This window comes from Chelonia mydas, chromosome 6 (assembly GCF_015237465.2).
Source record: "Chelonia mydas isolate rCheMyd1 chromosome 6, rCheMyd1.pri.v2, whole genome shotgun sequence".
Lineage (NCBI taxonomy): Eukaryota > Metazoa > Chordata > Testudines > Cheloniidae > Chelonia > Chelonia mydas.
Window position 1 is genome coordinate 61,692,464 of NC_051246.2, and position 27,448 is coordinate 61,719,911.

The 27,448-nt window shown below is 49.8% G+C and overlaps 1 protein-coding gene across 15 annotated transcripts in view; it reads right to left on the minus strand.

Moving 5' to 3' along the window:
* Window positions 1-1,332: 1,332 nt before the first annotated feature.
* The window catches only part of PACSIN3 (protein kinase C and casein kinase substrate in neurons 3), a 38,959-nt gene continuing 12,843 nt past the window's right edge, over window positions 1,333-27,448 (minus strand). For 4 of the 15 annotated variants that reach the window (XM_027832627.3, XM_027832614.3, XM_027832616.3 and 1 more), the window contains 13 exons: window positions 15,698-15,766; window positions 13,356-13,423; window positions 12,904-13,018; window positions 11,376-11,476; window positions 10,745-10,901; window positions 9,670-9,905; window positions 9,028-9,183; window positions 8,152-8,327; window positions 7,048-7,168; window positions 6,416-6,549; window positions 5,507-5,572; window positions 4,819-4,979; window positions 1,333-1,655 (listed from right to left, as the gene is read on the minus strand). In XM_027832627.3, coding sequence (XP_027688428.2) covers window positions 1,540-1,655; window positions 4,819-4,979; window positions 5,507-5,572; window positions 6,416-6,549; window positions 7,048-7,168; window positions 8,152-8,327; window positions 9,028-9,183; window positions 9,670-9,905; window positions 10,745-10,901; window positions 11,376-11,476; window positions 12,904-12,949 — 1,470 coding nt within the window. In that variant the 5' untranslated portion in view covers window positions 12,950-13,018; window positions 13,356-13,423; window positions 15,698-15,766 and the 3' untranslated portion in view covers window positions 1,333-1,539. Of the gene's footprint in view, window positions 1,656-4,818; window positions 4,980-5,506; window positions 5,573-6,415; window positions 6,550-7,047; window positions 7,169-8,151; window positions 8,328-9,027; window positions 9,184-9,669; window positions 9,906-10,744; window positions 10,902-11,375; window positions 13,424-15,697; window positions 15,767-17,305; window positions 17,462-19,037; window positions 19,306-27,448 lie in introns of those variants that run through there. The other 11 variants (XM_037900205.2, XM_027832644.3, XM_043550103.1 and 8 more) reach the window with 11 other exon arrangements.

Consider the following 27,448-nt stretch of genomic DNA (forward strand, 5'->3'; position numbering starts at 1 on the left):
CCCAGGGCATAAAAAGCTTTACAGATCACCATCACTGAATGGCACCTGGAAATAGTTGGGAAGCTAGTGGAACTGGAGTAAGGTAGCTTCTGTTGTGAAGCAGGTAGGCGCATTCTATACCATATATTGCTTCTAAATGGTCTGCAAGCACTGCACCCCATGTAGAGTGCAATACAGTCGTCCAGTCTGCAAGTCAAGGGCCTGAAGGATGGGGGAGAGAGGGTTTCAGATGTGTGAGAAGTGCTCATAAGTGCCTTTACAGACAGAAGGAAGAGGTAGTTTGAGCTACAGTTATCAAGGATCCAAAAACCCACTACAAACCAAAAGTGCCACGAACCTGAGTGGGGTAGACACCAAGCCTCCTCTCCACTATGTCAACTTCATCTTGTCTGGAGGCTCCAAAAAGGTATATCATCCACTTCCCAGATAGTGCACCGTCCTTGGTCCGATGACACCCTGGACATGTTTTCTGACACTTCAGCATCTCCCCCCGCTGTCTGGCATAAATATTGACTAGGATGGGAAACTTAATTGAACCTCAAGATCATGGGCGCCCCACCTACCCCACAGGAGCCCAGAGCACCCTCACTGCAGTCGAAGCGCCCCGGTGCACTGGGCCCGCAATGCAGCCCCAGCCGTCTTGAGTACCTGAGGGAGGCAAGCCAGCTAGCCCCAGTCAGCCTGGCCCAGGGCAGAGGACTAAAAACTGCAGATGGGGGCCTGGCCTGGGGGTGGAGCATGGGCAGGGCCACGCTAGGCTGTTTGGGGAGGCACAACCTCCGTCTGCCTACGATATCCACCACCCATGGTCAAGATGCTCCACAGGGGATAGCCCTTTGGGCAGGTGAGCAATAACCAGCACTACCATACTGGATCTTTGGAAGAAACAAGAATAGAATAGAGCCACTCAAGCTCTGCCAACTACTCCAGCTGCAGTCCACTGAGCAATCAATAAGATCTAGAGATGAATGGTATTGAAAGCTGCCCTCAGATCTGAACAGATTACCATGGACACTTAACTTCTGCCAGTCTGTGAGAAGGGGAGCCAAGACCACCAGAACTACTTCAGGGCCATACCTAGGCCAACCTGAAAGGGTCCAAAAAGGAAGCTACACTAAGGTTTCCTCACAGCAATTTGTCTTCAAAATTTCCCTAAAGAGGGAAGCTGAATAACTGATCGGCCTTCAACCAACCAATCATGGTCCCAAAAGCTCTCAGATTTTTACAAGCAGAAGCAGATTGGCCAGGTATCAGTATGTCCCAATCCCATCCCAGGACAAGCTATTAAGACCCCTCCCTCAATTCCTACAGTGCTAAGAGGCAGCAGAAATCTTTACTCAATCTTTGTTTATTAGAAAATCCCTACAGCTCTAGAATTTTAAAATGAAGCATTGATTACAAGAAATAAATGTCCCCAGAGTCCAGAAATTGCTACACATGCTGTTGATGTGGGTTAGGGGCCCAGCAGTGATCTGGTGACTTCTGCAGGAGATGCTGATATACATGTGACACACACACACCTCAGGATGAGAGTAGCAATCATGATCCCACCCTCTTGACATAGTTAGCAGGATAGAGTCCAACCTGGCCAGTGTGAAGCTGGCCTTTGCACCAGCCCTGCTCATCCTCTTCACTGATCTTCATTAGCTCTTCACCTAAAGAGAAAACAGCACAAACTTTGCCACTGGAAAGGAGTCAAGAGCCCATACACCTCACAGGGTCTGGATAGCTCCCTACGGGCAAGTGGGCATGACCTTCCTATTAGAAGTACAGTAACTCCTCACTTAACGTCATCCCAGTTAATGTTTTGTTGCTGATCAATTAGAGAACATGCTCATTTAAAGTTGTTTGGCAGCCGCCTGCTTTGTCCACTGCTTGCAGAAAGAGCCGTCCGTTGGAGATAGCTGGTAGGGGCTTGGAACCAGGGTGGACTGGCAGCCCCTGGCCCCTCAGCTCCCCTAAGTTCCCTAAGCAGCAGCCACCCAGCAGTCTTTCAGTTGCCAGGCAGTTCAGCTGTCCCTCCCCCACACTGCCATGTGCTGCTCCTGCCCTCTTCTTTGGAGCTGCGCCCAGGAGCCTCCTGCTTGCGGGGGGCAGGGAGAAGAGGAGTGCTGATGTCAAGGTCTCCCCCTGCCCCCACTTCCACCCCCCATTCCTGTACCCCATCTCCACAGTGTGTGTTGGGGGAAAACAGGACAGGGCTCAGGACAGAGGGATCAGCTGCTGCCAACTTGTTGATCTACTTAAAAAGGCAGTGTACTTAGAGTGGGGTCAGTGTACTTAAAGGGGCAATGCATGTCTCTCTCTCACACACACACCCCCCGGAAAGTGAAGGGAGTGGTGCGCTCCAGTGGGATAGCATGGGTTCATCATCACGTTCAGTTTCCACAGGGAATGTTTGCAGCCACTGCCATGCTGTGTCTCCTCCCTCCATTCGCGCTGCCTTGTAGAGCGTGAGGCTACATTAACAACGTGTTAACCCTTGAGGGCTCAGCCGAGTGCTAGTTCATCATTTAGCAGTAAGGCATTCCTTGGGAAATATCCCACCCTCTGACTCCCCCACCTCAACCAAGTGTCACAATCATCATTGCTGTGTACTGTATTGTTTGTTTAAAACTTTATATACATAAAGCCTTTTGTCTGGCAAAAAAAATTTCCCTGGAACCTAACCCCCCCATTTATATTAATTCTTATGGGGAAATTGGATTTGCTTAACATCGTTTTGCTTAAAGTAGCATTTTTCAAGAACATAACTACAACATTAAGCGAGGAGTTACTGTACAAACCCCATACAGGTGAAATGCAACAAACAAGTATAATCTTGATCTCATCACATCATCTCAATATTTCCCACTGGACTGGAACCATATTGCAGGCACACAAAACTCTACAGAGGGAGCTCTCGAAGAAGGATATGTTGCTTATGAAAGATTTTTTTTCCCTTAGATAAGGAGACCAGCACCAGAGAGGTCAAGAGAAGGCCCTTGGGGAGCACTGCGCTTCCCAAATCTCAGTGCTGGAACTCTGCTTCATGTTCTCTCTGGCCCAAGGCTCCTCCGAAGCAGTTGGGAAGGACTAGTGAGAAACTGCTGAGCTCTAGCTGTTAGGTGCCCATTCAGTGATTGGCCAAAGCCCAGGCAGTCAGTAAACTATGGAATGGGCCCATAGAGATTAGCCAGGAAGGGCTCTCATTCCTTACCCCAGATCTGAACTTTGGGAAAGGGAAGGAATAGGATCACTTGCCACCAACAGAAATCCTTTGTCTCTACCATGACAAGCAGATTTGACTGCCATTGTGGGACTGTCCAATCGTTCAGAGACTGGGAAGGAAAGTCATCTTGCAAGCCAGGTTGAACTCAAGCCCTACTAGTACAGGCTGGTCATAGCAGCACTTAGATGGAATGAGCTGACCCAAGCACTGAAGGGACGAACTGGCTTGAATTAGAGCGGTTTCTTTTGTGGGAGGGGTGGGACCCTTGGGCCTGCTACCTTCCATCTCATCCCAACCAGCAGGTGTCAGGGAGAGAAATTGTATCTCTCCTGCCCCCTAGGGTAATTATCCTTATCCAGCTTATTGCTGGGAGTGCTTTAAAGCTGTTCTACTGAGCCAGTAAGTGAGTTAGTGCCAAGAAATCTAGTAGTGATTCAGCAGCATAGATGCTGACCTCATGCACCAGGCCCTTGTTGAGCCAGGGATTTTAGTACCTGCAAAAAGAGTCAATGTTTCTGCAAGCAAGTCAATACAAGCAAGATTAGAAACACTCCCAAGATCCAGATGGCCCCTTGGAAGATTGGGGAGAGGCGGGCAGAGTACAAACAGCTACGGTGGAGAGAAAGGTCCCAGGGTTCTCCTTAGCCTCATCATCTACTGGGAGCAGACTGCTCCAGTCCCAGGAAGCTCCCTCACCTTAGGTCAGTAGTTCTCAACCTGTGGGCTGCAAGTAGCCCAATTAGCACATAGCTGCAGCCCAGCTGTGTGCTAAAGGCCACCCAGCTTGCATGCTGCTGTGCCGGGGCTGCTGCCCGGCTCGCACACCACACTGGGGCTGTCACCTAGCTCGCATGCCACAGAGCTCTGCTCCTGGCCCCACTCTGTGGAGGGAGTCTCTGGGTGGGGGGCACTGGACATAGAGGCCTGTGGGGGGAGGGTTTGGGGAGGGCGCTTCCCACAATGATAAAACAGGTTGAGTACCACTGCCTTAGGTGGTGGCTTGTGGAGTTTCCTCCTGCTAACCTAACTCCAGCTTATTGGACAAGAACTTAATCCCCCCAAAACTAGCTTTTTCTGGCCCCTTTACAAAGGCAAGAGGAGGCACTTTATAAAGGCAACCCAAACCCTCCCCCTTTAAGTTCCTAGGGAAAGGTTTGGAGGAGATTTTCACAATTCTGGCCCAAGGGAGCAACATTTGCTAATGAGGGCTCAAAAGCAGGAAGACTGCCTGACCCCCACCCCCCATGTCTTTATTCAGAGTTTCCACCTCTCACACACACACACACACCCCATCCTCCCCCAAACAAACACAAATCAGGTTATTGGCCTGCTCTTCTCCAACCCCTTGGCCAGGACCCAAGACATTCCATTTTCAGCATTTGAATGCCTCGCTACGTATGAGGTGACTCCTCCACAGTCTGAGCCTTGCTGGTCCCCCTCTCAGCAGCATGGTGGAATGGAGTGCTGGCCTGCCCAGTGCTATGCCCTTCTCCAGAAGCAGTGGGCAAGGACAATGAACAGTTCCCAAGGAGCTATCCAGATCTCACAGTGGGAGGTTTCCAACCATCAGCCCAAGTGGTAGTGGCAAGGGATTAGTGCCTCTGTACCTGCTTTAAAGCTCAGTTCATCAGCCTCCTGTCCTGTGTAATCATACAGCGCTCGCACCTGTACACCTGGTACTTTTATGTCCTCCTCGTGCCCATTGGCATCCAGGCACTTCTTGGGAGTGTCGTCATCGGACCACTCCGACATGTCCTCTTTCCCTCCGCTGTGTGCGTGGGGAGGAAAAACAAAAATGCAGGATTATCTCAAACACAGGCCTGACCCTCTAAGGTGCCTCCCCATCTCCTGAATCATGCATCACCGTAGAGCCCCAGGGACAACTACACTGTTGAGCCAGGAGGAGACAGAGAGGCAGGACAGGAGGGTGGAAATGTATGGGAAGGAGAGAGACCAGGAGAAGTTAGATTTGGCTCCAAACAGCCCAGAAACTGCAGAACCCCAGGGGATTGTGTAGGTAACGGGTCCAAACAGCATCCCCCCTTTCAAGCCCCAACCCCACTCAGACATCCCTCACCCAGGACAGGCCAAGCCAATTTTAACACAAAGAAGTTCAGGTATTTCCAAAACATGCTCAGCTGGAAACAGCCCTGAAAGAGAAAGGAGGCCACATCCCCCCAGGGCAGATTCAGCTGGTCTCCCTAACTCAGGGGCCAGAACAGAGGAGAAAGGAAGAGCAGAACACAAATAGTTTGAACCCAGATACCCCCTGGATAGGGGGCGTTCCATACTAACTTCACATGGGCTGATGCCCTCAGGGTGTCATAGAAGAAATTGTTCTTCTCCGCTTGGTAGGAAAACCTGTGGATTGGCAAATAGGGCCCTGAATCCAGCTCCTTGGGAAAGGACAACAGCCTGGAGACAGCTCCACCCAGATTGCTTCCAATTCCTTCCCTGCCATGTTCAATTCTAAGCTTCATTTGTGCTAGCAGGAGATAATGTCTTCTGGAGCAGGAAGGAAGTGGACACCATAGGAGACTCATTTCCTAAACCCCTTCCCATTCTCTAACTCATTTGCTACAGATCCTGGAAGAGGAAGCAGCTACCTGAATTGTGTAAACTTTCACTGTTGGGCTTGTCAAGTTTTGACCAGGTAGCACCCCACACCAAACCATAAGATGCTCGTATCCAGGGAAGAGAGTCTTGTTCAAACATCCAGGCCTGCCAGTGTACCTAGGGAAGGATTTCTAGTTCCCAATCCCCATGGGCTTTTTCCATCTCCCAGAGATAAAAAGCAGCTGAAGGCAAAATCCTACTAGCATCCTCCCCCACACAGCATCCTGCTCAGCAGTGAATCAGACTAAGCAGACCCATGCTAGGATGAGTTGAGAGGAGACCCCAGCACTGAACAGGGCCACTAGGAGAGGAAGGTCCTAGCTCTGGCACTATCATATGGGTGCACGTGGACAGCAGAGGAGATCCTCCCACTATCCCACCTCAATGCTCCAAGAAAGCCGCTTTCTCTGCCCTACTCATCTCTGAGTTGTATAGGCAAGGGCACTGCTTGGGGCTCACCCATTTCCAGCCCAATGGTGAAAAAAAGAAGGAGAGAAATACAAATGAGATCATTCTTCTCAGCTAAGCTATTTCATACTCCAAGGCATAATTATTCCTCTCCAGTATGTCCCAGGCTTCAGCCCTTACCCTCGCCGTGTCTGTGGAGGGGTCTGAGAGACACCGTCCCGTGTGGGCACAATGCTGGTCAGCGTCACATCTTCAGCACTTTTACTGCTTTTCTCCTTCTTGCTGATTGGCCGCTGGGTTTCCAGGGTCCATTCCTGTCCAGAAGGAAAGGCACGTCAGTCCCCTGAGTCCAGAGAGCTTTGACACAGTTTATTCTACTGCCAGAGAGGAAGGCGGGTGGGGCACAAGAACACAGCACCATATTTAACTAATGGCCAAGCAATGCAATGGAATAGTTTGACAAATAAGAGCCCTGCAGAGGCAGTAAGATCATGCCTGAGGATTGGGGGTGTAGAGGGGGGAGAAAAGATTCAGCATGTCTCATTACCCTTAGCATAAACCCCCATCCCTGACCAGAGCTGGGAGGGGGGCCAGAATGATTGCATTTTAGCTGGCATGGCCACTCCCCAGTTGCCACAGAGGTAGACCTTCCAGTACTATCCCCTCTAAGAAAAAAGAAAAGAAACATCATGATCCCAGGTGAGCAGGGACAGAGTGTTTTCCAGTGGGAAGTCTCAGAGGGCAGGGGGAAGCCACAGAGTACGAGTACAATAAAGTAGCTCTGCGGCATGTGGAAATGAGGAATATGCCACCTCAAACTGTGGCCAATTCATGGCCATGCCTGGCCCATGAGTGTTGCGCCACCACTTCAGGTCCTCCTGGTCATCTGCAGCCACGATTCCCTGGTACAGATCCCGGTACAGCGCATGGAAACTGCAAGCAGAAGCAGAACCAATGTCAGTGAGCAAGTCCCTGTACAGCCCCAAATTACTGTCAGGTGCATAAATTTCCCCTTTCACCTCCACATCATCCTATTTCAAGAACCACTGGGGATTAGAGAGGCTATGCTCCAGCACCTTTAACCCCAAAGCATTTCACAAGCCAGACATCCCACTCCATGGAAGCACCATCCCCTCAGAGATGGAGCAGGGAGCCAGTTGGCCTGGCTCACAGGCATGGACAGCTGGAGATGCCCTGCTGCTGGAACTTGCAAAGGGCTGGCAGAATCCCATGAAGAGACACAGGGAAATGGGTCTCTTTGACGTGTACTGTTCCTCGACCCTACACAAAAACTGTCCTGGGAGGCTGCAATGGCTACCCCCATGCCCCGGCACAGTATTACATGGGGGTTCATTGGCCATATCTCCTGAGTCATATCACACCAAAGGAAGCAGGTTAAATGTCTGCAGCTATTGGAGGGAATGGGGTGGCGTTGGCCCTCAAAGATTATGGAGCAGTGAGTTGGTGTATGTCTACACCACATCTGGGAGTGAGTCTCCCACCCTGGGTCCACAGTGAAGCTAATGCGCTAAAAATAGCTGTGCAGAAATGGCAGCTCAGGCTCTGAGGCCTGGGGGTAGGTCCATGCACCCAGATACAGAGTAGACATCCCCTTGGAGGCATGTAACAGCCTTCACTTCATAGTGAAGGACAGAGTAGATTAAAGACTCACACCCACAAGAAGGGTGCACAATGGTAGGAGCGGTGGAATCCTCAAACTGAGGCAGAACCCTCCCTGAATAAAACCAGAGACAAGCTGTGGTCAGACTGCAGCTATTCAGACACCTTAGAAAGGGAAATAATAGGACACAAGCCCCCTACCACCACCACACACACACGCCAGACGCTCTCCTTTCCCAGAGGCCATGCAGTGGACATCCCCGTCGCACACCAGGACACACTGAACAGGTAGGTACCTTTCATTAATGGAGATGTTGAGATGTTGGTGTAGATCCAGGAACATCTCCTTGAAGAAGCACAGTCGCTTGCACTCTGCCTCCTGGCAGCCCTCAAACACCTGTTCCATGTCCTCCATGTAGCGGGGATTGTAGCGGTTTAACTCATCTAGCATCTTCTCATACTGATCCTTACACTGCAGCACCCAGGAGGGAGAACAAACGTAAGCCAACTGGCCCTGGTGCCAACCCCCTGCTCTGCACCTTGTCTAGGGCACACAAGAGCTTCTTCCCCACCTACTCCTGCTCTTCTCCATCAGGGGACCCTGCACAGACTCCCCTGCACAGCTAAGCATGGCGTATGGGAACATCAGGGGAACCCAGGCAAGCCCCTTCCTCCCCAGAGCCAGGCTTGCAGTCCTGCCATGTCAGAGACCCCCTCTGCCTCTGACACCTTCCCCAGTTCTCCAATGGCAGTGACTTTCCCAGCTGCGGGGGAGGGGGACAGAGAGGGGGACAGACAGACAGAGACAGGCTCAGCTCTCCAGCCATCTTCTCCATTGAGCAGCTCTGCAACTCTGCATTCACCTGGACATGCACACTAGTCACTCTTGTGCCCGATCCTTCTGCACTGCAGCGTCTACCTTATGGAGCAGCAGCCTGGAACTATTTGTTATACAGCACCAGGTGCGCTGTCTGATCCCTGTCACCAGGACCTGACTAGCTATAGGTCAGTCCCATGAGGTACTGAGCTTCCACACAAGTCAGCAGGCAGCGAGGATACTTGGCACCCTGTAGGACCAGGAGCTAAGCTGACACTCATTTCAAGTCTCTTCTTCCCATGCCTCGCCGGTATAGTGACCCCTAATGGTCTGAGTCCACATAGGGCACACCCACCTTCTCAGCTTCTTGTGCACATTTCTCCACACGCTCCTGCAGCTTGTGCAGCTGCTCCTGTGAGATGGAGGAATCTGCCTTGGCATGGTTCTCACGTGTCTGTGCGGTCTTCTCATCCTTCCGGGCTGTGTGATAGTTCTTCTTAGAGGTCTCCACCTAACACAGGTAGTTCTGTAAAAAACAGAGCTAGGTGCCCCAGCACAAACTTCCCCATCCCTTACGTGTTGCTGGGGGGGCTGGGGAAGGGGGAAGAGTTGGTAGGTGTTGTTTTTCAGACTTTATTACTGGCAGCAAACATCACACAGGAGCAAGCCCCATCAGGAGTGGCCAGCTCAGCCATCAGCCTGCCATGCTCAAAGGAAAAGGCTTCCCCCGAACAACACAGACATAAAGTCACCCCCTTCCTCCCCCAAGTCACAGGTTGCCACACAGGAGGGCCTCAGCCCACCAACCCCAGATATTTCTGCACCAAGGAAGGCTGCAAGTATGCCATGGGCAAGGAGCCAGCCACACCTAACAGAACCAACCCCCACAACTAAAGAGATGCCTAAACAAAGCGTACCCAAGCTAACTGCACTCCAGGCAAAAATGTCTAGCGCCAGCATCCCAGCCCCCTCTGCCTTACACACACTCCTTGCTCACATCTTTCAGCTTCTTCACCCAGGGTTTTTGGGCCTTACGGAATCCATCCTCTGCCTCTTTAGTCTCCTTGAACCCACCAATCATCTGCTTATGGTAGGCCTCCTTCTGCCAGGCCTTGATCTTGTCTGCATCTTCTCCAGCAAGATGGTTCCGCACCTCTAGATGGATCTCACTCAGCTTGTCTGCAGCTGTCAGGAAGGCGTGCCAAGTCTTCTCTAGTGTGCCATACTGAGGGCCTGGAGGAGCAAACATGAGAGTGGCCATTACAACCCTATGTCCACAGATATGGGGACCAAGTTCAGAAGCCAGCCTTCCTTCATCATGCAGGACACCTCTGCCACCACCAAAAAGCACTCAGGCCAATGTGGACTGTTCTCTGCACAGATAGGAAAGAGAGGAAGGACTAGGTGTTACAGCTCGCAGAGTCAGGTATTAACAATGAGCATGCATAGCTGATGACCTAGTCCTGCCCCAGTGCAGTGTAGGTGAGTCTCTACAAAATATTCCTCAGGGGCTTTGCTTAGCTTAGTTGAGCTTAGAAGAGGGAAGCAATGGCAGCCCCCTGGCTGGAGCTTAAGGCCAGTTTCACAGGCTAGTGGGCACTTTAGGACATCTGTTCTAATACCCTCCCATTCCTTGTTACACTCTAAGGCTCTATCACCTTGTGATGTCAATCACCTGCCACTAGATTCTCTTAGGCACTTGTGTTCCCATCGTCTCCTCCCAAGTCATCCTTTAGTCAGGCTACAGATCTTCCCTTGTACACACTCCAAGCCTGAACCTCCCCTTCCAGTCTGGCAAACATTTTTTTGTAATGGAGCACTTGGAAATGCAGAGGGAACATCCCTTCCTTGAAGGGATCAGAGAACTGGCGGCTGGAAAGGAACCACAGAGCATCCCTGACCTAGAGCTACTTGGTTTGAGCCAGGAAAGAAGAATACAAGAAATCCAGCTCCATGCTGCCCAATGGGTGTGCTCATCTCCTAAGGACAGCCCCAACCACAGCAAGACAGGGTGCTCTAGGAGTGGAGAGCTTCTCCTGAAGCCTGTGCCCACCCTAGCCGTCCGGCCTCACCCTTCTCTACAGTGGTCCTCCATTTGCGGGACCAGTCTGTTAGCTGCTGGGCATAGTTCTTCTCAATCTTGGCTCGCTCCTGGAAGCAGGAGATGAGGTCGTTACAGAGACGGTGCCCATCATCTACACGCTTCACTGTCCGCCTGTAGTTACCAGCCTGAAAGAGCAGACAGTGTCAGTCCCACTGCATTGACTTCACACCCACCCTAGGAGCCAGGGGCAGCAAATCAGGCCACCACATAGTAAGGGCAGGTCCTGCTGAGGCTTGCAGCCGGGCTAGGACCCCACCCAGGGCTCCCGCAGGAGGAGGTGGATGTATTGAGGGAGTTTTAAGAGGTGGGATGTTCTGGCTTCACATTCTTCTCCATTGGTGTTGATTCAGGTCTAGAACAGAGGCATCACTTAGTAGCTTCTGAGAAGGAAGGGGTTACCTCCCCCTTACACCAAGGCCTATACACCCTACTGAATCCCCCTCCAGAGAACTACACCAGTCCCAAAAGCAAGTCAGTGTCTCTCCCTCTCTCCCACTCCAGGGGAATAGCATATTACCCAGAGAGCTTGAGACCCAAGCCATAACTCTATGGGTGACACGTAAAAGACATTTTCCTCCCTCCTAATGATCCCGCCTTACCTCCCAAAAGCTGCCCCCAAGAGCCTCCCCAACAACATCATCTTCTGATGACATAACCCTGGTTTTCTTGCAGCAAAGAATTTTTGCAGATTTCAGTGCAGCTGGAAGAGAAAGAAGAGCTGTTTGTAGCATTACACTATCAGGGACTCAGCCACGCACCATCCCGACAACTCAACACTTATGGAAGGGAGTTGGGCAAGTCCAGTTGCCAGTGGGCAAGTGTCCATATCACAGCACCACTGGCACTTACCAACCCCCTTACTCAGTTCCAGCACGAAACAGGCCATGCAGACAACTCCTCTCCCCGCTAGAAGGGATCCATTCAGGAGAGGCCAGTGGCACATTAGAAGGGAGGAAACTGGCTCTGCCACCACCCAGGCTGTACCTGTCCTGGAGAAACTGGTAAGTCCAGAACCTTTTGCCTCAGCAGAGGCCTCAGCAGAGACTCCTTCTTTTTGCACTAAGACCCTCAAAGGAAGAGCATGCTCAGTTAAACTACTGAGCATGCTCAGCCTTGAGACACTTAAAATAAGTTGTGTTGAAAGAGATGACTCTAGTGTCCCAATATAAAAGAGTGAGGAGGATTAAGGGATTACATCAGTTACTGACTAGAGAAACCAAAACCCAATGGTCACCAGGAAGGCATGTCCTGAATGGGGTGCAGCCTATCGGGCTAGGAAGGGAACTATAGCCACACCTAGTGCCATCTATCCAAGGATGTGCTTGGGTTTCCGGGCAGAACGAGCTTCCTGGGAACATCCCAATTTACATTACAACACAGTCTCTGTCACCACATTCCTGTGTTGGGCACAGGGAATCCAGTGTAGAAGGTGACAAAGGCCCCATCTCACCCCACACCGATACACTGTCACTACCAATTCCTATTCGGCCCAATCTGAGTTACCCAGGAAAGAATTTTCTGTAGTATCTGGCTGATGAATCTTGCCCATATGCTCAGGGTTTAGCTGATCGTCATATTTGGGGTTGGGAAGGAATTTTCCTCCAGGGCAGATTGGAAGAGGCCCTGGAGGTTTTTCGCCTTCCTCTGTAGCATGGGGCACGGGTCACTTGCTGGAGGATTCTCTGCTCCTTGAAGTCTTTAAACCACGATTTGAGGACTTCAATAGCACAGACATAGGTGAGAGGTTTTTTGCAGGACTGGTGGGTGAAATTCTGTTGTGCAGGAGGTCAGACTAGATGATCATAATGGTCCCTTCTGACCTAAATATCTATCAATCAATACATAATTTTGGCTGGACTGGGATCCTGGCACTGCTGCCACATGAGAACTGCCCTGATGGTGGTGCTCAGGACCGTCCTAAGCACCACTATCCTTTGAGGGGTGGCAGGGGGAGACAGGCCTGAGTAAGCAGTATAGACAGGCCTGTCCCAGGCAAGTTTTGGTTAACATAAGATTGACATGCTTTGCTGCTGCTCTTCTCCTCTTCCACATTCCCAGTTATAAAAAGCTTCCCTCACACCCTAGAAAGGTATCTGCTCACTCTGCCAGCCCCAAGGCAGAACTCACACAGCAGAAGCAGCATCAGATCAGTCCAAGAGACCAGGTATCCCATGTCCCCTCAGTCCTTCTCAGCGTCTGCTTTCTGGGACTATCAGCCACACAATAAGAGACCCATGGTAGACTTCAGAAGACACACAGAGGGAACCAAGGAGAGGGTTAAGTACCATCTGCCTGAGCAGCACATTTGGATAATATGGAGGCTGTTAGAAGGCCATCAAGGAAATTCCTCTGGCTTCCCAAGAAAGTTCCAACTTCCCCCAACCCCCACTGCCCTCCAAGAAACCCTGTTACAGGAGCAAGTCATCATACCAAACAGAAGATTCAGGTGCATGAAACCTTAAATGCAGAAGGACCCCTCCCCTCACCAGCAGCCCTGATAGCCAGCCTGTGAAAGAACTTTGCATGACTACAAGTCAGCTGGTTCCACTCCTGTGCCCAGCAACAAAGTAACTACATACCTGAAAGAGAAGAATGAGGGCTCTGGAGGCCCCAGCTGCCCGGAGTGATTTCTTGGGCTATTCCAACTCTAAATGTGGTGGTGGGTAAGAGAGAGATGCACAGAGAGTTAGACCCTGCTGCTCTGACACAGACAGAGACACTGCTGTTCTGACAAGTAACAGTCCTAGGATAGGAACCTGGGTCTCCCCCTATGCTCAAGGCAAGGAGGGGCACTCCCGGTACAGCAGCTGCTGCCACTCTCCTCTTCCAAGGTGCCACATTCCAGCATGTAGGGGAGATGCCAAATCCCTGTGTCACAAGATCCAGTCCCAGAGATTTAAAATAGAAGCAGTGGGGCAGCATGACGGCATTGTGCGGGAAAGGTGCTGTTATAATAGATGAGCAAAGGAACAGCCCACTGCTGGAATGGACTAAACTAAATGAGGTTTCCCAGGCACAGCAGCTGCACTGGGCTCGGTCCTCCTTTCTGTTGCAGTACAGCCCACATGTCTTCTCTAGCCTTCCCCACTGTTGCCCACACTTGGCTTTTCGGATAAGCCTAGTGCTGTCTACCATGACGTGCAGAAGAATCAAGAGGCAAAAGCCTTCTCTAGTGCCTGTAGGCCAAAGAGCTAAGTGATTTAGACATTTTACTGCAGTCGTAGCAATCCCACTCGTAGACCAGGACCCCACTGTGCTAGACATGGTACAAACATGAGGAGACAATCCCCGCCCAAGGAGCTTGTACTCCAAGTAGTAGTAACACTTCTTGTTCTGATTGATTTTTCTGCGTTAGAAACGGATGTCCTGCTTAAGCCAGAGGGCTACAATGGCTCAGAATTAATTAAATGGAGATAACGCAAGAGCCAACAGAATGGAAGCTGCAGCACCTGAGAAGGGAGGGGATTTTAGTCAAACTAAGATTTGGCAGGGGAAGGCGTGGGTGAGGGAAGGGGATGAGGAGCGGCTTGAGTCACTGTGCTAACCACTCACCAAGTCATATTTTGGAGAAATAAAGTGTTTGTTAAAGAGTCCTTGCATTGCCCCTTCAGTTACAGTGTAGAACTCACAGTAAACACCCCTGGGACTTCTAGTCATCCTCCACCACCACCAGACTTTACACTCTGAAAATCTCTAAGGGAACACACAAGCAGTTAAAGACATATTTAACCTATCTCCCAGGCCTTATTTCTCCTTCATAAGGAAGCAAGAGGCACAAGCGCAATTTAAAAAAAATCCTTCTCAGTTCACCTTTAAACAGTATTGAGTCCTCCCAGGGAAAGATGAATCACTGTCAGACTCTGGTTTCCAGTCCTGACTAACTACCCCACGTGAGAGTCTGGGGGTGGAGGCTGAAAATTGTTTAATGTGCTGTGGAGCAGCCATGCTCCATCTAGGAGTCAGTCAGAAAAGGGACTAAAGGACAGAGAACCCAGGTCCATTCTTTCTGCAGTTTCTGCATCAAACTTTCAATTTAGGAATCAGACAGATTGTTTCTTTAGCTGCCAGAACTATTAATCAACCCCAGAACTGCAAACCCTGCTGGATATACTATGCCTTCACACCAGAAATAATAGGCTTTGCAACCCCAAAGTAGCTGGCATTTGGTTAGGGCATAAGCCTCTCCTGGAGCAGCATAGGCCCTACAGAAGTCCAGTGGGTCTGTCTTGGTGGAAGATACACATCAGAAAATGAGAAGGACCCGTTTTTGTACAAGCCCTTTCCAGAGCTCCTACACACTGACCCCATGTCAGTCACCAGGTCACACTGACCCCACATGCAGACTTGGAGAGAACATTTTATAGTGAACACAAGTGCTGAGAAAGGTAGCTGCCACTGCCAGCCTGAGCCCCAGGAAGAGCAAGAGGCTTGCCCTCCAAGTTGGTTATTCCTGCAGCATCATGTGCTGTCTGCTCCTGCGAACAGCTTGAGGGCAGGGACAGCCAGGAGAGTTTACTAGCAAATAAAAAAAAACAAAATGATTTCTTTGTAGATCTATGTACCACACTCTGATGCTGGTGGGATGGCAAAGCCAGCTCAAACTCCAAGTAGGAGAATCCCTGGGGTGGCTTTTGAGGAGTGGGGGTTTTATTTGTGGGGAAGGAGACAAACTAGAAACAGAAGGAAGCTATCTGGCTGTTGGATAGCTTTTACAGTGCTGCCACTTTATTGCAAGTCTGGGAACCACTGGTATTTTCTTAGAGCCCCAGGTCCTGGAGTAATACTATTATATGAGATTCTCCGTTTTCATTTTAAAGGGTTCCCAGCCCTCATGGTTGTTGAGATAAAAAGCTTAAAAACCATGACCCAAGTGCACTACAAAAAGTGAAATTTTTAAAAAGCATTTTAAAACCAAACTTACGATTTTTGAATGCCCGAGGTTGGCTGTACCGTTAGGAGGTCATTTCACCAATGGAGACTCCAAACCTGCCTTAAAATACGAATTACATTAGTTTTGTGGTCACAGCAGAGTACCTTGTGGACATCTTAACATGGCAGAGGGTTGGCAGCTGCTGTACAGGAGAGGCCACGGTACCAGAATAGTAGGGGGTCTGTAGGTCAGAACCAAGGTTCTTTGGCAGATGTAGCAGCAGTACTGGAAAAGCAAAGGATGTGGCAGGTCAGGATTGAAGGGTGGCAGGAGAAGTGTGCCTGTCTCCCTCTCCTCCCTTCCACACCAGTAGTGGGAGAGAATCACATATTGCCTTGCCTTCTCCTGCAAGAGCACTAGAGTTAGACTGATCAGGACTCAGTCTCATTCTGCAGCAGGAGGACTACATGCAGGGGCATCAGACACTTCTGCAGAGTAGCTGGCTGCGAGAGGAGAAAAATACAGGATTTCCACACAATGTTAGACCCCATAATCAAGAGGGCATTCAGAAAATCTTCTCACAGCAAAAATGTGGCCAGAGTAATATATCCCTCTTCTCACCATCATCAGCTATCCCAGCTGGGTAAACAAGCAGGAAGACTCTCAGTTATAAGAAGGTGCTAGAGTGGCTCAGGGTTTCTTCAGATAGTGATTTCCTACGCAGCAGCATTCCGTAAGCAGAGCTCAGCACCAGAGAACCCATTATGGCAGGGCTGCACCTGCCTCCAGAGCAAACTGAGAGGCAAATAGCAGCGCTTGAGACCAAGTGGCAAGAGTAAAAGGTTGTGGAAGAGCATCGAGCTCACCCTCTGCTCTTCCCAGGGAAATGACAGGAAGTGGTCCCCAAGATGACTACCTTGTGTCAGTACAATGGAGCTGATTTCTTTTCTGTGTTTGGTCATTTCCAGCCTCTAGTTACCAGGCCACGAGCCAGTTCCATCCTCTAAATCCAGTGACTCCACAGGGTTTACACCAGGGGTGGAGAACCTACGGCCCACAGGCCAGATCCGGCCCATTGGTTAATTTCATCCAGGCTGCAACGCCCCCCCCTGCAGGGCTGGAGCTGAGAGCACCAGCTCATCCCACCTTGGGGGGAAGCCCTGAGCCTCCACCCTCCCCCGCCCCACAGGGCTGGAGCCACAAGCACTGGCTGGACCTACTGTGGGAGGGAAACCCTAAGTCTTGGGACCCCCCCACGAGGCTGAAGTTGAGAGCGCTGGCTCACCCCACTGCGGGGGGAGGAATCCCCGAGCTCTGCCCCACCGCACCCCCCCAGGTGGGTGAGTGACTTGCAATGGATTTTTTTCTGTGAGTCAATGGCCTATGACAGAAAAAAAGGTTCCCCACCCCTGGTTTACACCAAGACTAGCTGACCCTAGACAGTTCTGTCTGCTCCCCAAGGACAGACAAAGGCTAGAGTATTGTAGGCAAAGAAGGCTAACTGCAGAATTGCTCCCTCCTCTCTCTCTCTCTCTCTCACAGGGAAGAAATAGCCAGACTCTGCATGCATTACATACCAACACTCCAGTAACCAAGTGGGCCCATAGCCCCTTCACTCAGCTCATACCCCTATCCCCTGCTTTTGCATCTGTCTCTCACCCATCTTCATTCCTTCATCCCTGAAGTCCCGATGCATGAACTCTTTTTCTGGCCTAGGAGCCAAGGGACCATCTTCTACTTCTTCCAAGAAGAAACAGGAATCCTTAGCCACTGTGAATGTTTCCCCAAGGCAGACAGAGAAAGCCTCCTTCCTGTGCACCGCCCTTCGATACTTCCACCCTCTGAGTGCCCAGGGCAGTATCTGGGTATATTGTTTGGATTGCCTCCTTGGACGGCTGGATCATTGTGGACAAGGTCTGGACTTTTCCATTCAGTAAAGTGAGGAGCATACTGAAATGGGAGGTTCATTCTCACCCTCCCAACTCCCCTAATTCTGGAAGGCAGCTCTGCAGGAGCTTCACCTTTGAAGTGGATTTGCACAGGTGGGAAAGCATGGCCTTTGCCACACTACATGTTCTGTCCCACCTTCTCCCACACCCCAGTTACTGCTGGCACAGGACCTAGTTGCATGACACCCCTATCTAGAAACTGAGGTTTTAGTCTGCCCACCTTAGCCAGACATCTTTAACAAGGAATGGTTTCCCCTTGTTTTTCAGACACTGAAACCAAGCCTAGCCCATGTTTGTCAGGAGCAGGCCTTGTCTAGCTCAGTTCCATTTCAGGGGGAACAGGGCCTTTGTGACTGGTATGATTCCCCAAATAGTTCTCAGCCCTATACCAGATAGAGATGAAGGCACTGTCCCTACCATACGGCACTCTCAGCCACAGTTACAGACATTTAGTGTGAACAAATTTACTAGGAAACTGAGCCTCAAGCCTCCATAGTTAATTGCTATGAACTTTAAGGCAGGCTGGATAGAGGACTATCAGTGAAAGCCAGGCCTGCCAAGCCATCTTATCTACAGACAAACAGCCAAGACTGCCCTTTATCTTTTCCACCAGTCTAGTGCCAGAAAAGACTGCCTGGCCCAGCAGACACCAGCACAGTGGTAAATGTGGATTTGCTCTGAGCTAGTGATGTGCTCTACATTCCCACTATATAGTAGCTTCCTCTAAATGCCGCACAGTACTTACCCACTTCCCACAGGGCATGCCCAGGTCCCCACTCTAGCTTGCAGCTACTCAGCTGGGTGCCTGGTCGAGATGCCAGATAATGCAAAGATCCCACAAGCAATGGGAATGTTAGGTGACTGCATGGGACATCCTTGTTGCTCGGGAAGGGCAGACTTTCACAATAGTATTTATTCCAATCCAGGGATCACACCTTTGGTGGAGTCACCTGACTGGGAAAGGAGCTAGGAGCCAATATTTCCCAGCCACTCCCTTGGAACTGGAGCTCCCAAAGCTGCCTAGTCCAGTTTAAAGAAGATTTTCAGCTGGGTTCTCCAGCTTGTGGAGAGAGAGAGAGAGAAAGAGACAGACAGACAAAGCACTTAGTCACACCAGTAGGTACATGCAAAGGTGACTCCAGAAGCCTGCAAGCGGAAAAAGACACCCTGCTGAGGTCAGACAAATCCACACCAGATTTCAAGGATTGCAGTGCATCAGCAAAACACACAGAAGGAATCCCACATTCTTTCAAAGCTGGGAGGTTCTGTGACTGGAAGGGACAAATTCACAGGGCCAAGCAGCGAACTCAAACTTCTCCTGAACGTTGGAAGTTAGCTTAACTCACTGCACTAGTATCCTCCACAACTCCAACTGAGACAACATCCTGAAACAGCAGAGAGACTGCACCATGCTCCATAACCTTGGAAATCCTCATTCTTACCTCAAGTTGCTCTCACTGCCAAAAGCTGTTCCTCATGTCCAAATCCTCCTTTAGCTTCAGGCTTCTGCTCTCTCTCCTATTGACCAGGGGTTTATCTACACCACGGAGACTACACCGGCATAACTATATCAGCATGGCCCCATAACGCACACATAGCCAGGGCTGGCCTTACCATGAGGCGAACTGAGGTGGCTGCCTCAGGTGCCGACTGTGGGGGGCAGGCATCACTAGGACCCAGGGTGTAGAAAATTGTATCTGCTGCTGGTGCATATGTATTCTCTCTGCTTCCACCACAGAGATGGTGGAGTGCTGTGCTGGAGGAAGGAGGGCACAAGAGACATAACAGGCAGGCAGGAGAAAAGGTGAGAGGGAATAACAGAAAGCAGCAGGAACTGCAGGGAGAGAGAGGAGGAGGAGCCTCTTATGTACCTCTCCAGCACCCCCAAGAGCCTGGACTGATTAATCTCAGGGAGCTTCCTGTTTCCTGCTGCTTTCCTGAACCCACTTGAGGAGAACAGCCAGTCAACCAAAGTAGTAGGAGCCAGTTAGGCCCTTAAGATGCTGATATCTTCCCTCAGTCAGGCCCTGCTACCAGCCTGCTTATTTGTCCCCTTCAATTGAGTGTTGAGAGCCACTATAGCTGGCACAGAACAGCAGTCATCAGTGAAAGAATAAAACGCCCCTTTGGGGCAGCATTCAGAAAAAGAAAGAAAGCAAAGGAAGCTTTCTATCTAAGCAGGAAGGAGCTCTCCTGAGATACATAGACACAAATGTTCACGGTGAGCCTTCCGGCCCCAGTGAGGATGTGAGTGGTGAGGAGATTCCTGATCTTCCAGTTAGTCAGAGTGCAGGTGACCTGGCAGCTACTGCAGCATCCATATCTCCATCTCAAATGGATGTAACCATGCACATTCCTGAAGAAAAAAAGTGTAGATCAGAGAAGAGTGTGGTGGAGGCACAAGAAACAGATGCTGCTGAGTTTAGTTCCTTAAGTCTAGATGATCCAGGACTGTGGACCCACTTGAGCAATATCCTGAGGGACTTCCTTGTACTGCACGGGCCACAGCAAGTGAAAAACTTCATGTTCCCCAAAGACAATGAAAATAGAAGTGTCCATCCAACACATTACTGGCGTAAAATCCCCAATGGTGACAAAGTGGAGAGGTCATGGCTTATGTACTCAAAAACCCAGAATGCTGCATACCGTTTTTGTTGCAAATTCTTCCAGTCTAATGTTCCAGCCACATTGGGTTCTACAGGAATAAAGGACTGGAAAAATCTGGCTAGAAATCTGGCATGCCATGAGAAGGCAGCAAATCACCAGAGAGCATTCCATAGGTGGAAAGAGCTTGAGATGAGACTAAGGTTAAAGGGCACCATAGACGATCAGCATCAAGAGAAGATTGCATCAGAGTCTCTTTACTGGCAAAATGTTCTGAAAAGGCTCATTGCCATTGTGAGAACGCTTGCTACCAAAACCTAGCACTGTGTGGCACTTCAGATCAGCTGTATGTGCCAAACAATGGAAACTTCCTTAAAACTGTGGAGCTGATGGCTGAGTTTGATGCTGTACTCCAGGAGCATCTAAGAAGAGTCACCACCCAAGAAATGTACACACACCACTACCTTGGAAAAACAATTCAAAATGAGATCATACAGTTACTGGCAACAAATGTCAAACGGAAGATTGTGGTGGAATGCATCCGATGAAGTGAGCTGTAGCTCATGAAAGCTTATGCTCAAATAAATTTGTTAGTCTCTAAGATGCCACAAGTACTCCTTTTCTTTTTGCGGATACAGACTAACACGGCTGCTACTCTGAAACAGAAGATTGTGGCAGATCTGAAGTCAGCAAGATATTACTCTGTTATTCTGGACTGCACACCTGACATCAGCCATATGGAACAAATGACTTTAATGGTGCATTTTGTAACAGAACCTAGTGAAAATGTCCCTGCAATGGTGACTGTCAGAGCATTTTCTATAATTTATTGACACTGATGATACCACAGGAGCTAGTCTGACAAATGTGCTTCCTAAAAAGCTGGACGATACGGGAATTGCAATAGCTGACATGAGAGGTCGGGGTTACGATAATGGTGCCAACATGAGAGGAAAGAACAGAGGAGTGCAGACACGGATCCGAGAGCTAAACCCTCAAGCTTTTTTTGTCCCATGCAGTTCTCATTCATTGAACTTGGTCAGTGATGGAGCATCAGCTTCTAGTGAGGCTGCTGAATTTTTTAATGTAATTCGAAGCATCTATGTATTTTTCTCTGCATCAACTCATCAATGGCAAATTTTGAAGCAACATCTGGGAACATCCTCTCTGACATGAAACCACTGAGTGCCACACGATGGGAAAGTCGAGTGGAGGCGATAAAGCCTATCAAACACCAAATTGGGACAATAGATGACGCCATAGTTGCCATTATGGAGGATAACGCTATGACAGGAACTGTTTGTGGGAGAACAGTGGCAGAGGGAAATGGAATCACCAGAAACATACATAACTTCAAATTTCAGTGTGGCTTAGTGTTGTGGCATGACACACTGTTTGAAATAAATGTTGTAAGCAAGAGACTCCAAGGTGTTGACCTTGATATATCTGGAGCAATGGAATAACTGGACAAAGCAAAGTCATACCTACAGCCTTACCGGTCAGATGAGGGATTTCAAAACATTCGGAAGAGTGCACAGAAGTTGGCAGAGGAACTTCACACTGAAGCTGTTTTCCCACCCATTCAAGAATACAAGAGTCACCGAAGAAGATGACATTTTGATTACAAGGCACGGGATAATCCCATAAGAGACCCCAAACAACAATTCAAAGTTGAATGCTTTAACCAGGTGCTAGATTGTGCAATACAGTCAAAGAACGTTTCATGCAGCTCAAGGAACACAGCAGTCTATTTAGGATGTTGTATGATATTCCAAAACTCCTCACTATACCTGAAGAAGGCCTACACCAGCAATGCAGGGCACCACAGACAGTGTTGACACATGATGACATGCGTGATATTGATGTGAGTGATTTAGGTGATGAACTGAAAGCCCTTTCAAGATACATTTCAGCAGGATCAACTCCAAAGGCTGTTCTGGAATATATGTGCACAAATAAGATGACCACCCTCTTTCCAAATGCTTTTGTTGCTCTGCACATACTTCTGACACTTCCTGTAACAGTTGCCAGTGGAGAACGCAGCTTCTCCAAGCTGAAGTTAATAAAAACACATCTACGCTCCACAATGACACAGGAGAGGCTAGTCGGCCTTGCAACCATCCCAATAGACCATGAGCTGGCCCAGACTATGGACCTTCAGGAAGCAGTTCAAATCTTTGCAACCAAGAAGGCACGGAAAGCACCACTTTGATTATTCAAACAGATAAAAATGCCAGTGTTTACTATGCAGACAATAAAAGTTACATGTGCTGTTCAGGCATTTGAAAGTTACGTGTTACTTAAAATTTTTGAACAAGGCATTTTAAGTTGCTAGTTCTCCTTTATTGGGGTAGGTAGCAGAGCAGTACCATGAGAGGAGTAGAAAGGCAGGTAGAAGTAGGAAGTAGGCAGAATTGAGACCTTTCAAAGTTTTGGCCCAAGCGAGGGGGCCTGAGGGCATCATTTGAGCTCCCCGCCTCTGGTGCCAAAATGTTGTGGGCCAGACCTGCATGTAGCCTACACTGACAGAAGTTTTTACGTTGGTGTAGGAACACCACCTGAACAAAGTTAGCCATGTCGATGGAATCCCCCATCCACTGGTGCAGCTGTGTGTCCACCAGGGGTTTTGTCTGCACAGTTATGACGGTCAGGGTGTAGTTTTTCTCACCCCTGACCAATGTACTTATTCTGATATAACTTTTCAGTGTAGACCAAGCCTGACACAGGAGTTCCTTTCTTTCACTTTGAAGTTATTTGGCATGACCAGGCTCTATCTCCCTCCCTTTCCAAGACCTTTATTCTCTCTTGTTTAGAGAAATGAATCTCAGGCCATGTCTATGGGTATGTCTACACTATGAAATTAGATCAATATTATAGAAGTTGATTTTTAGAAATCAATCTTATACAGTTGATTGGTTATGTCCACACTAAGCTCATTAAGTCAGCAGAGTGCGTCCTCACTACCGTGGCTAGCATCGACTTACAGAGTGGTGTACTGTGGGTAGCTATCCCACAGTTCCCGCAGTCTCCGCCGCCCATTGGAATTCTGGGTTAAGCTCCCAATGCCCGATGAGGCAAAAACATTGTCACAGGTGGTTTTGGGTACATGTCGTCAGCCGCCCCTCCCTCCGTGAAAGAAACGGCAGACAATCATTTCGAACCTTTTTTCCGCGCAGATGCCATACCACTGCAAGCGTGCAGCCCACTCAGCTCAGCTCACCGACACTGCCGCTGTTGTGTCCTGGATGCTGCTGGCAGCAGACGGTGCAGTAAGTCTGCTAACCATCATCATCCATTACTTCCACTGTAACTCTGCTCTCCTGCAGCTCGGGGGATCCGTTCTGGTCCTCCTAGGTGCTGCTAACCGTCGTCATCCACCGCGACTCTGGTCTGCTGCTATTGTCTCAATAGCAAATTTCTCCATGTGTCTGTCATGGGCTCCCGGGTACGCATATTCTTCCCCGGGAAACGTGCGCGGTGCTAACCGTCGTCCTCCACCCCATCAACTCTGCTCTCCTGAATCCACCTTGCAGGTCCTCTTGTCATTCTCTATAAATATCTATTCTCGTGGCATCTGTCTTTAGCCACCGCTTCTGCTGCAACTCTGCTCTCCTGCAGACGCCATACCACAGCAAGCATAGAGCCCACTCAGATCACTGCGGCAGTTATGAGCATTGTAAACACCTCGCACATTACCCTGTAGTATGTGCGGAACCAGAACCTGCAAAAGCAGGTGAGGAGGCAACGGCAGTGTGGTGACGAGAGTGATGAGGACATGGACACAGACTTCTCTCAAAGCACGGGCCCCGGCAATTTGGACATCCTGGTGGCAATGGGGCAGGCTCATGCTGTGGAACATCAATTCTGAGCCTGGGAAACAAGCACAGACTGGTGAGACCACATAGCGTTGCAGGCCTGGGATGATTCCCAATGGCTGCGAAACTTTCGCATGCGTAAGGGCACTTTCATGGAACTTTGTGACTTGCTTTCCCCTGCCTTGAAGTGCAAGAATACCAAGATGAGGGCAGCCCTTATAGTTCAGAAGCAAGTGGCGATAGCCCTCTGGAAGCTTGCAATGCCAGACAGCTACCGGTTAGTCGGGAATCAATTTGGATTGGGCAAAATCTACTGTGGGGGCTGCTGTGATCCAAGTAGCCAACGCAATCACTGAGCTGCTGCTATCAAGGGTAGTGACTCTGGGAAACGTTCAGGTCATAGTGGATGGCTTTGCTGCAATGGTGTTCCCTAAGTGTGGTGGGGTGATAGGTGGAACACATATTCCTATCTTGGGACCGGACCACGTTGGCAGCCAGTACATAAACTGCAAGGGGTACTTTTGAATGGTGTTGCAAGCACTGGTGGATCACAAGGGACGTTTCACCAACATCAACGTGAGATGGCCGGGAAAGGTACATGACCCTCGCATCTTCAGGAACTCTGGTCTGTTTAAACGGCTGAAGGAAGGGACTTATTTTCTGGTCTGGGAAGTAACTGTTGGGGATGTTGAAATGCCTATAGTTATCCTTGGGGACCCAGCCTACCCCTTAATACCATGGCTCATGAAGCTATACACAGGCACCCTGGACAGTAGTCAGGAGCTGTTCAACTATAGGCTGAGCAAGTGCAGAATGTGCACATGGACGTATAAAAGCGCGCTGGTGCAGGTTAGTGACCCAGTTAGACCTCAGGGAAACCAATATTCCCATTGTTATTACTGCTTGCCGTGTGCTCCACAATATCTGTGAGAGAAAGGGGGAGATGTTTATGGTGCGGTGGGAGGTTGAGGCAAATCGCCTGGCCACTGATTACACGCAGCCAGACACCAGGCCTATTAGAAGAGCACAGCAGGGCACGCTGTGCATCAGAGAAGCTTTGAAAACCAGTTTCATGACTGGCCAGGTTATGGTGTGACAGTTCTGTTTGTTTCTCTTTGATGAAAACCTGCCCCCTTGGTTCACTCTACTTTCCTGTAAGCCAACCGCCTTCCCCTCTTTGATCACCACTTGCAGAGGCAATAAAGTCATTGTTGTTTCAAAATCATGCATTCTTTATTAATTCATCGCACAAATAGCAGGATAACTGCCAAGGTAGCCTGGGAGGCGTGGGGGAGGAGGGAAGGACAAGGCCACACTGCACTTCAAAACTTATTGAATGCCAGCCTTCTGTTGCTTGGGCAGTCCTCTGGGGTGGAGTGGTTGGGTGCCTGGAGGGCCGCCCCCAAGTTCTTGGGCATCTGGGTGAGGAGGCTATGGAACTTGGGGAGGAGGGCAGGCGGTTACACAGGGGCTGCAGTGACGGTCTGTGCTCCTGCTGCCTTTCCTGCAGCTCTACCAGATGCCAGAGTGTATCAGTTTGATGCCCCAGTAGCCTCAGCATTGCATCCTGCCTCCTCTCATCACGCTGCTGCCACCTTTATCTTGCTCAGAGAACATTTCATCGCGAGTGCAGTTTTTTCCACCTTCTTATCTGTGCTAGCCTCTGGGATGGAGATGATAGGGGGTGTGTTGAAACATTTGCAGCTGCGGGAGGAAAGGGAAAAGAAAAAAAAAAAGGGAGAGTAGTATTTAAAAAGATACATTTTAGAGAACAATGGGTAGACTCTTTCACGGTGAACCAAGCTGTTAACATTACATAGCACATGTGCTTTCGGTACAAGGTCACATTTTGCCTTCTATATTGAGGGCCTGCCGGTTTGGCGAGAGAGATCACACACGCTGGGCCGGGCAACAGAATTCAGCTTGCAGGCAGCCATGGTAAGCCACAGTCTTTCAGCTTCTTCAACCTTCAGAACATGTGGGAATGGTTTCAAACAGCAGCACCGTCCTTTCCCATACCAAGCACCCATTGGGTTGGCCATTTAAAAGGAGGGGCTGTACTGGCTGCGAATGCATCCCAAGTCTTCAGGGCAAATCAATCATTAAACACGCTTGCTTTTAAACCATTTATTATATTTACAAAGGTACACTCACCAGAGGTGCCTTCTCCGGCTTCATGGTCCGGGAGCCCTCCTTGGTAGGGTATTGGCTCCAGGGTGATGAACAGTTCCTGGCTGTCGGGGAGAAGGGATTCCCCGCTTGCCTGCTGCACGCTGTCCTCCTCCTCATCCCCAAAATTCTCATGCCTGTTGCGTGAGACTCCCCCCTTGCAGGTGTCCATGGACAAGGGTGGGGTAGTGGTAGGGGCGCTCCCTAGAATTGCATGCAGCTCATCATAGAAGCGGCATGTCTGGGGCTCTGGCCCAGAGCAGCCGTTTGTCTCTTTGGTAGGCTTGCCTGAGCTCCTTAATTTTCATGTGGAACTGCTGCGGGTCCCTGTTGTAGCCTCTGTCCATCATGCCCTTGGAGATTTTGGCAAATATACTGGCATTTAGTCTTTTGGAACAGAGTTCTGCCTGCACGGATTCGTCTCCCGATACAGTGATCAGATCCAGTACCTCCTGTTCTAGTCCATGCTGGAGCTCTTTTGCGATTCTGGGACTCCATGGTCACCTGTGCTGATGAGGTCACCACGCTGGCCAAACAGGAAATGGAATTCAAAAGTTCCCGGGGCTTTTCCTGTATACCTGGCTAGTGCATCTGAGTTGAAAGTGCTGTCCAGAGTGGTCACAATGGAGCACTCTGGGATAGCTCCCGGAGGCCAATACCGTTGAATTGTGTCCACACTATCCCAAATTTGACCCAGTGATGTCGATTTCAGCGCTAATCCCCTCTTCGGGGAGGAGTACAGAAATAGATTTTAAGAGCCCTTTAAGTCGACAAAAATGGCTTTGTCATGTGGACGGGGGCAGGGTTAAATCGATCTAACGCTGCTAAATTTGACCTAAACTCGTGTGGACCAGGGCTAAACATACAGCGCTTCAGTGGCGCAGCTGTATTGATATAGTTGTGCCTCAGCATGTCTGGTGAAGACACTGTATGAAGATGGGGAAAAAAGCTCTCCCCTCAGCATAATAAAGCCACCTCCGCAGAAGCTAGGTTGGCAGGAGAAGCTCCCCCACCGACACAGTGGTGTGCACAGGAGCGCTTAGGTCGGTGTAACTTATGTGACTTGGGGGTGGGGGGGTTTTCACACCCCTGAGTGATGTAAGTTATGCAGACGTAGGCTGCGCTTTAACTTGGCTGTGTAGTCGTGGCACCAGCACTGGGAGAGAGCTCTCCCAGAGCTGTAAAAAAACACCCCCAAAAAACAACCACTCCTGTGAGGCTAGAGTAAAAGCACTGAGTGTGTGAACTGCCCCCTCCCGAGCAAT